We start from the raw sequence: 10,282 nt of genomic DNA on the forward strand, positions 1-10,282 counted from the left end.
TCAGACCAGAGTACTCCTCTTCTCCCTCTCCCTCTCTCTCTCCCGCTCCCTCTCTCCTCTGTCCCGGCTCAGGTCGGGCGTCGGCAGCTCGTGGCCGGCCGTGCTGTTGGGCTCGTAACGGGAGGAGGCGGGCGAGTTCTGCATGACCACCAGGCGTATGGGCGACTGGCTGGGCGGCGCCGGCGTGTTGTCCGGGGCGTACTCCTTGGTGGGGTCTTTGCCCCGGCAGTCGTACAGGATGCAGGAGATGAGGAAGACCAGGAGCAGGATGACATAGCTGGCGACCAGAATGATGAGGTTCAGGGTGACGGGGTCAATCTCCAGGTAGAATTCCATGAAACCCATGGTGCCGCTTCATATCTCGCCCAGATCCAGAGAAGGAAGAGACGGTGGGAAAATCAACAAAAAACAAAGACAAGAACGAGAGAGAAGAAGCAGAAAAAAAGACGGTGTTGATGGACGAGGGATGGACAGCTGGCAGGGAAGCGAGAAAGAGCAAAAGACAGCAGAGGGCAACATCAGAGGGATGAAATGAGAGGGATGAGCTGAGCGAGGGAGAGAGAGAGAGAGGGAGAGAGGGAGAGAGAGAGAGGGAGAGAGAGAGAGAGAGAGGGAGAGAGAGAGAGAGAGGGACAGCAGGCCAGTGTGGATATGAAGCTTTGTGCTTTAAAGGACGTTAATCCTCGCTGCTCCTCCAACCTTGAATTTCAGCAGCCAATGATTAAAGCTGCTCAGTTTTAATAACTTAAGCCACCATTTTGATTTTGCCAACTACATGTGCAGAGCAGTGACAAAATGATACTCAGCAAAATGGAGGGCAGGCCTTCAGCACTCACCTGTCAGCCTGCCATAAGCTTCACTTTAGGGATTTTGTTGCTCATGTAAGATGTATTAAACAACTGCTTTATTATGTCACTGAGTGATTATTTTTACATGTTGAATCTAATTAGATTAAAAGCATTTATGGTCACACAACAGGCTGTGGTGTCGCTTAAATTGCTGGTAGCATGTTAGCACTTCCTGGTAATGACAGCTAGAGGATTCTCTTTGCCCAGATTTAAGCCTTGCAGGAAGAGTTTCATCTCAGGGGGGCTGCAAACCCGTCCTCTCTAACTTACTGCTTAAAAAGGGTGTTATTAGTATGCAGCATCAGCAGTAATGCGGGCGTTGTACCGGAGCGTCGTGGTGAACAGGGAGCTGAGCCTGAAGGCAAAGCTGTCGACTTACCAGTTGATCTACGTTCCAACCCTCACCTGTGGTCATGAGCTTTGTGTAGTGACCGAAAGAAAGAGATCACAGATTCAAGCGGCCGCAATGAGTCTCCTTCTGAAGGGTGTCTGGGCTCAGCCTTAGAGAGAGGGTAAGGAGCTCAGAGATCGGAGAGTAGAGCCGCTGCTCCCTCACATCGAAAGGAGCTAGTTGAAGTGGTTCGAGCATCTGATTAGGATGCCTCCTTCTCCTTTTTTCTGGGCACATCCAACTGGGACCGGATTATATTTCCTGTCTGGCCTTGGAACGCCTCAGGATCCCCCAGGAAGAACTGGAAAATGTTGCTGTGAAGAGGGACGCCTGGATCACCTTGCTTAGCCTGCTCCCACCGTGACCTGGCCCTGGATAAGGATAAGACCTATTTTGGGGTCTAAATGAATAATACTTACAAACCCTGGAGCATGTTGTCAGCTGCTGTACAAAGGCACTTGGAGAGGCGGTACCGATGGAGGCATGATCAGGTCCTGAAGACCTTTCTTGAAGCCATCAGCGTAGGAGTTGAGTGGCTGAAGTGGTCCCAACCCTCCAAGAAGACCATCACCTTTGACCTCAGCGAGAGACTGGCAACTTTTGGGGGACCTCGAACAGCAGATGAAGTTCCCCGGCCATACTGCAGCCACCACCCTGCGACCAGACATCGTCCTCGTCTCTAAGTCTACCAAGCAAGCCGTGCTGCTGGAGCTAACAGTGTCATGGTAGGATCATTTGGAAGAGGCCTTCCCAGCAGGTTTTCCAGTGGAGGTTGGATACGAGGTGATTTGCAGCCAGTTCTCTGGACAGAGCCTGAACCAGCTTGGGCATCGAGGGAGAGAGGAAGAGGAGAGCCATCCGCAGTCGAGAAGGTTGCTGTGGCCTAAAAGAGGAGAGCCATGGAGTCAGAGTAGCTCGAATATGTAGGACACAGAATTCTGAACTTAAATAACATTATTACTGGTGTCATTAAATGTGAGTAGGGAGGACAGTCTCTAATCTCTCTTTGTATGTGTTGAGCTCCTGTTGGTGGCGCTCTTTTTAAGCCATCACTGATCCTAATCACGACCAGACTCCTCTTCAGTTTAACTGCTTCCTGCTCAAGACCTATTTCTGTACAGAACTTATGAAAACCGTCTGAATGTACAGGGTTGTATAAATTATTTCATGAGACCCCGTCTCCCACATAAACTGCAGACGGAGCAGTTTGCTGCTCTGAAACTGCTTCCTGTTGTTTGGATTCATCTGTTCTGCATTATGCATCCGATCTGCAGCTTCTCCTGTTTCTCAGAGCCGCTCAGAGTTCTCACACAGAGCCATGCAAAGCCTCAATACCGAACCAAATCAGAGGCAAAATGCAGAAACAGAGAGCGCTCAGATTCTGTTTGATTGCATGTGTCCGTCTTTAAACCTCTCAACTCTTCTCCTGTCTAAATAAAACACAGAAAAATGAAAAGAGGATATCCAGTCCCTTCGAAAAATGTTGTAAAATAACAGAATCAGGAAATACCTTTCAGACCAGGGACACCTAACTACAGATGGTGAGCGTGCGGGAAAGAAGGAGGGGTAAAAATAACAGAGCTGGAGGAATATAGCAGAGCGGATATTAGTCTGTAGAGAGAGGACACCCAAACAAGCTGAAATGACCTGCTAATGGTTTAAGACTCTGAGTCTGACCCACTGAACAGTGAGACAGGCTGCAAAACCAGCACACACACTGCAGAGGGACAGTTCTCTTTAATCAGACAAGGAGGCAAAAAGGCACAAAGTTCCTGAGCTGTGTGTGACTATTCAAAAAGACCTATAATCCCTTTAACATGTCACTTACCATCACTCTTTGGAAATCCACAGGTGATCTGAAAAAGATTGTCATCAGGATATTCATTGGGTGTTTTCAGACCAAAGGGTTCATGGGAACCCTGAGAAATACATATTTTGGGCCTTTCTTCCACTTCTATTTGCACCACAGTCTCTGACTTCCTGTCCAAGAACACTCTGTTGGACCCAAATCAGTCTGGCTTTAAGCGGGGCCACTCTACTGAAACGGCACTACTAATGGAATCACTGCGTCTGGCTAAAGCTGCTGGACAGTCTTCAGCTCTATTGCTGCTAGATCTGTTGGCCGCCTTTGACACAGTGAACCATCAAACCCTCCTCTCCACTCTCTCTGAGCTTGGTGTCTCAGGATCTGCCCTCCTCTGGTTCATGTCCTACCTCTCAGGGAGATCTTTTAGAGTATCTTGGAAAGGAGAAGTGTCCAAACCCCAGAGCTTATCCACAGGGGTGCCTAAAGGGTCAGTGCTTGGTCCCCTTCTCTTTTCAATATATACCACCTCACTTGTTGCAATCATCCGCTCCCAAGGTTTCTCATACCATTGCTATGCAGACGATACCCAGCTCTTCCCACCAGACGACACTACAGCCTCGGCACAGGTCTCGTCATGCCTTGCGGTGGTGTGGCAGTGGTGGAATGAGTTAACAAACTCGATTCGGTCCGCAGAGTCCCTTTCACCCTTCAGAAGAAGCTACGGACCTAGCTCTTTGTGAACACCTCTGACCTTAATGATGAATGAAGCTTTTGATGATGATGACACTGAGGATGTGGGATTTTCACGATGATGATGATGACTATATTGACCTTGTGCCCTGTGCTCTGCCTGTCAGCACCAGTGTCTGATCACACTTGAAGCTGTTTGTTGGCTCTACTGACTCCGCCCACTCCTGTCTCGATCGTTGCTCGAGTTGTATTAACTCTCAGATGTACGTCACTTTGGACAAAAGCATCTGATAAATGAAATTGTAACATTGTAACCACCAGCACGAATGACCATAATGATTCTAACTGAGGCACCGGGAGAGCCATGTTTGAGAATCCACCTGGATCCGCTCCAAAATGTAATGGGTTTTTCCTTGTCCCAAGCCTCATCCTTCCACCAATTTCTATATTATTGGGTAGTTTTTGCTGTGGTACTGCAGCACCAAAATCCAGCCCTTATTGGTGTAGATAAAAAGAAATATTTCACTGTTTTATACGGGGTAGTTTAACCAGGCAGCATTTGGACTCCAGGGAGGTACTGGTCCCAGACAAACCATAAATCACCAGAAAGTGCTTTAGAGAACTCCACAAAATGCCAAATTATTCCTTAAAGAGATCAACAACGTTATTATACTTCATCCTTGGAGGAACATGAATATCTTATGAGACATCTTAGGAGACATGGTGAACTGACTGCAGCTCCTAGAACTGTAGATGAGATACAGAGGGCAGAGTATACCGCAGGCGTTATAGCGAATACATCATCCCTGTTGACCCTCAAGCTGCAGTGTTCAGGTCCTGCAGTCACGGTGCATTGTGTTGAGTTAAGGAAGTGGAGTCCCCTCTGTACGTTGCTGCTCTCTTGAACAGCTTTCAGTCTTCTTATCACAACCTTTTCAGAACGGCTTAAAGAAACGACAGCAGGCAATCAGAGTGCTGCTGCCATTCTTTTCAAACACAATGTGAACTTCCTGCGTTGAGGCGGTAACGCTGAACGCACCCCTCCTGTCTGTCACAGCACCAGCCACAAACTGGGAGCTGCGAGCCCGGCCTATTATTTCTAGAGACTTTAAATCCATCAGCACGCCAGCGAAGGAAAGAAACAGATGCAGAGAGAAAGTTTGAGTGGAAGAAATGGATTTTGACGGATGAAAGGAAGTGCCTCTCCCTGGTTAATGGGGCCTTTCGGGGCCTTCTGGGCCTCCGTGCCATTGTGTGCCCTGCTGGTCAGTCTCCTTAGAGGCTGAAACCACTTTCCCACCACTGACCAACTGGAGCCGCCCAGTCCCACATACAAGAACCTGAATATTATCCAGCCTCCACAACTTGTTTTAATATGTTCCTAATGTTGTAATAGATCAGTCCCTGCTTCTTATTTAGTGTGTGATTTATTTTAAGATCAGTGAGGTAGGTTCTGTCTCCCTGGTCTGAAGGGGAGCAGATTTAACTTCATAGCAATGCATAGCAATGCATAGCGAGAGCATTTTGTTTTCATCTGAATCAGCTTGATTACACAATTATGATTTCAAAATGTTTCGCAGTTCTTACAAACTACGGTGACTAAAGTCAATACCAAGCCTCGACACTCTTCAATGAAACTCTGCATGAAATGACAACAAGGTCCACATGAAGCAGGAGATGATGGATAATATCAACGTCACATGACCATGACCTCTTCGTGAAAGGACCAAGACATCCACGTGAAACATCCAAGACCTTGAAGTGAATTGATCATAAACTTGCATGAAATCGCAACGACCTCTAAGTGCAATGACCACGACCTCTACACGCAATGACCACAACCTCTACGTGCAATGACCACGACCTCTAAGTGCAATGACCAGGACCTCTACATGCAATGACCACGACCTCTACGTGCAATGACCACGACCTCTACGTGCAATGACCACGACCTCTACATGCAATGACCACGACCTCTACGTGCAATGACCACGACCTCTATGTGCAATGACCACAACCTCTAAGTGCAATGACCAGGACCTCTACATGCAATGACCACAACCTCTACGTGCAATGACCACGACCTCTACGTGCAATGACCACGACCTCTAAGTGCAATGACCAGGACCTCTACGTGCAATGACCACAACCTCTACGTGCAATGACCACGACCTCTACATGCAATGACCACGACCTCTACACGCAATGACCACAACCTCTACGTGCAATGACCACGACCTCTACACGGAATGACCATGACCTCTACGTGCAATGACCACGACCTCTACACAGAATGACCACAACCTCTACGTGCAATGACCACGACCTCTATACGGAATGACCATGACCTCTACGTGCAATGACCACGACCTCTACACGGAATGACCACAATCTCTACGTGCAATGACCATGACCTCTACACGCAATGACCACGACCTCTACATGCAATGACCACGACCTCTACACGGAATGACCACGATCTCTACGTGCAATGACCACGACCTCTACACGCAATGACCACAACCTCTACGTGCAATGACCACGACCTCTACACGGAATGACCATGACCTCTACGTGCAATGACCACGACCTCTACACAGAATGACCACAACCTCTACGTGCAATGACCACGACCTCTACACGGAATGACCACGACCTCTATGTGCAATAACCACGACCTCTACACGGAATGACCATGATCTCTACGTGCAATGACCACGACCTCTACACGGAATGACCATGACCTCTACGTGCAATGACCACGACCTCTACACGGAATGACCATGATCTCTACATGCAATGACCACGACCTCTATACGGAATGACCATGATCTCTACGTGCAATGACCACGACCTCTACACGGAATGACCACGACCTCTATGTGCAATAACCACGACCTCTACACGCAATGACCACGACCTCTAGACACAATGACCCTGACCTCTACACGCAATGACCACGACTTCTACGTGCAATGACCACGACCTCTACGTGCAATGACCACGACCTCTACACGCAATGACCACGACCTCTACGTGCAATGACCACGACCTCTACACACAATGACCACGACTTCTACGTGCAACGACCACGACCTGTACGTGCATTGACCACGACCTCTACGTAAAAGGACTCAGACGTCCATGTGAAACAACCAAGACCTTGAAGTGAATTGATCACGAACTCTCAGTGAACTAAAAACAACCTTTAAGTGACATGACCTTAAACTGTGAAATGACAACGTCCTCAACGTAACATGTTCACAGCCTCTGCCTGAAATGACCAACAACTCCGTGTGAAATAACCACAAAGTCTTCATGAAATTTCCATTCGTGTCACCATGGCAACAATCCCAATGAAAAGTTCCATTAGGATGCTTTGTAGTGGTAGGCTCGTACCGGCTCATGAGCACTTTCAGTTTATTGCTTCCCAGGGTAAACCAGAGTGAAGCTGCTGTCTCTAAAGACAGATTTACTGGACTCTAACTGGGAGAGAAAATCTATGAAAACAATCTAAATGTCCAAAATCTCTGAAAAACAAACAGACTTCCTCTTGCAGATTACTTTCTAGTTAAAGACGGATATGAAGATTTAACCTCTGCAGCTGCACAACCTCCACAGTCAACAGTCATTTCCAGACCTCACAGCTTCAGGGAACAGCTGAAGCGTCATCTCAACAGGCACCGAGAAGAACTGTCCTCACATGTATTATACGTACATTGTTATATTTCTTATTTCATCGGTTTTTTAAGGTGCTGTGTGAGCATTGTCGGAAGTGATGTTCACCAATCTTAAAAGAACCTTTGGACTTAATGAGTCCACTTTTTTGTTGCACGAAAATACAAGTTTTCACGTTTGGCTAAGGTCAGAAGAGTCATGCATGGAAACACACTGAGCGAATGAATCTTTACATCGATGAAGCATGTGAACCAAACATCAGATCTGTCGTCACAGTGTCTCGATGTGTCCAACTCCTTTAAGATTGTCTGTAGGAGAAACTCACTCTGCACTGCATTTGGATGGTCATGTGAGTATTGTTATCATATCTGTCAGTTTTAAGGTAATAAGATTCTAAAATCACCTTTTTTAACCGTCATAACTTTACTGTGAGTCTGGAGTTTGGTCACCTCATCGCCCACTCACAGCTTAAATGTCAGTACTTATTATTTCTAACTAACTAAAGCGACTCTCCCGTTGGGTTCCCATCAGATTCCAGTTTTAGCTCCGACTCTGCTGCAGGAAACAGGAAGGTTTAGAGTCTGTAACGAGCAGCGCTGCATCCCAGCAGCTCTGACAGACGTCCACATGCAGCCTCATTAGAGATCCACCGACCTGTCGACTGCAGCTCCTGAGCTGACAGGTAATTTAAGCTCTGCAGATACAGAGAGACGCCCTGCAAACTCTGGTGCTGTGAAGACCTCATTTACTATCGAGTCTTTTTTTTACATACATTTAAGTTGTTCTGCCTCAAACCGACAACATTGTGCCAACTTTGTTCACACTGTCTCCTTGTTTTCGACACAATAATGGATATTTCCTCTTTAAACAGGAACTGATTCATTTCAGCCTTTACTGGTGCAGAAGTCTGCACAGTTGAAGGCTGCAGATCAGTCTGAGACTTTCCACTGATGTTGCGTGTTCTCACCTCAGCACCACAACAACTTCAAAGACTTTCTACTTGGAATGTTCCTGCACAAATCTCCAGTTTCCTTTATTTATTCGTCATCAGTTGTTTCCTAAAGATCAGAACTGCTCAGGAGCTTCAGAGACTTCAGTTGTCGAGCTCGAACGCTCAGGAACAAAAGCTGATTCACTCTGAAAGTTAACACTTATTAATTAACAACAGCAGAACCTCTCACTCCTAGAAGACGACGTGAATCGTGTGTTCTGTAATGACGACTGTCACTGGTAGATTTTATGCTACAGCTGCTAAAATCTTCTGTAGCTAGCTAGCATAACCTAATGCTAACCGTAAAACTCTACAAGTTACCAGAAAACTGTCTTTAAACTCATCCATAATGTTTCCAATAAGTCGTTTGTGGTGTTGAATCAGGAAAAATACAGTTCAGGGTTAGCGTTCAGGCTAACAGTAGCATCTCCGTACTCAGTGTTGTAGGGAGTCTGTGAACGTTTCCTGAGATAACGTTTGTTCACACCTTTAAAGCCTTTCAGTGTGAAACATACAGTTTAGAAATGTTATCAATGAAGCCAAAATCCAGCCTGTGTCTGTCTGTCCACGGTGAGCATCCAAACATGGCTGCTTTTGTGTTGATATAATAGGCTTGCTAGGCTAACTAGCTAGCGGTCACCAAAGAAAAATGTTACATTTCCATCTTTTTAATGTTTCATCACCAGGTGAGGATGCCTACCTGTGACCTGCTAGCTTTAGCTTAAGTTTTTAGCATTATATCATGTATGTATGTAGCCAACAGATAGCATATTAAACCCCTTCAGAATTCAGGTTTCAAACACAATTTTCAACTAGCCATGTATTTGCTAGCGAGCTAGTTCTTACAAACATCTGCTGAAGACAGAGACGTTATATCGACACAATCAGTGGTCACGGTCTGAAAATGAAACGTTGCTTTGTGTGACCTGAAGCTCCGTTTGTTCAGAAGTTAACTTTGGCACCGTTTTCAGTTTAAACTCCGACTGTGCTACGCTAACACGGAAACATTGACGTCTTCACTCGACTGAAGTTTGAGAGCAAAAAGAACTTTGAGTGAGCGCTGTCACAGCTGTGAAGATTTAACATCGTGCACAGGACGTTACACTGCAGTAAACTAAGCTCAGCCATCATGACTGTAGTTTAAAGAGGAAGCTGATGAGAACAACCTTTGACCTCTCAGGATGGTCGCCTGCTGACTTACAGCGATAGCAGAGGTTCATGTTGTTCCTACCTGATATCATGTTGGCAGCCATTTTGAAACAGAAACAGGGATTAAAGAAAGTTAACTTCCCCTCAGTCAGAGCGACGGTCCTACCCCTGAACAGCAGAGCTGTTAGGACCCGAGCTGTGGTCTGGCTGCAGGTTTTTGTCTCTCTGTGACCCTGAGACTCACAGTCTCACGCCTGCAGGGGAATTATTTCAAAGTTTTGTTAAAGGGTGTGATGGGACAGAAAACTCCTTCCTGTTCTCCGGCTGATCCCTTTAATCGTGCCGATTCCCTGTCTCGTTGCGTGCCAGGCCCTCTCTGGCTGAGAGTCAGGGGTGTGTTTGGGGGGGAGGAGGGGTGACACTGCCACTGTGTTGGCCCTGTGGTCACTCAGCTGGTCACTGTGTTACAGGAAGGGAAGGGAGGGTCGGGATTTCCCCTCTGAACCCTCCGCACACAGAAACACAAAGAATCATTCATTCTGCAGAAACACAACTCAACAATGGCTCAGCTCCACTTATTTTACCTCCAGCAGGAAGGTTATTATCCTTCACCAATGTTGTGCTGAAGGCAAGAAGCTTTTTAAGACTCATGTATTGTACATCAGCGTGTGGTTATGTGCACTGTGTGAGCTCGTGTGTGTGACCTAGATTATTTCTGAGCATTAAAA

At 46.7% G+C, this 10,282-nt stretch overlaps 1 protein-coding gene across 1 annotated transcript; it reads right to left on the minus strand.

The window, feature by feature from the left end:
• Positions 1-345, minus strand: smim36 (small integral membrane protein 36). The gene has a single exon (XM_069664362.1). It carries the CDS (start codon positions 343-345, stop codon positions 1-3), a length of 345 nt encoding a protein of 114 aa, XP_069520463.1.
• Between the last annotated feature and the right edge of the window lie 9,937 nt (positions 346-10,282).

This window comes from Semicossyphus pulcher, unplaced genomic scaffold (assembly GCF_022749685.1).
Source record: "Semicossyphus pulcher isolate SPU_LCO1_2020_fin unplaced genomic scaffold, fSemPul1.0.p SCAF_16, whole genome shotgun sequence".
Taxonomy (NCBI): Eukaryota; Metazoa; Chordata; class Actinopteri; order Labriformes; family Labridae; genus Semicossyphus; species Semicossyphus pulcher.

What these genes read in the sequence shown, in the direction of transcription:
- smim36 (XM_069664362.1), bottom strand. Translation starts at nt 345, where the DNA reads ATGGGTTTCATGGAATTCTACCTGGAGATTGACCCCGTCACCCTGAAC.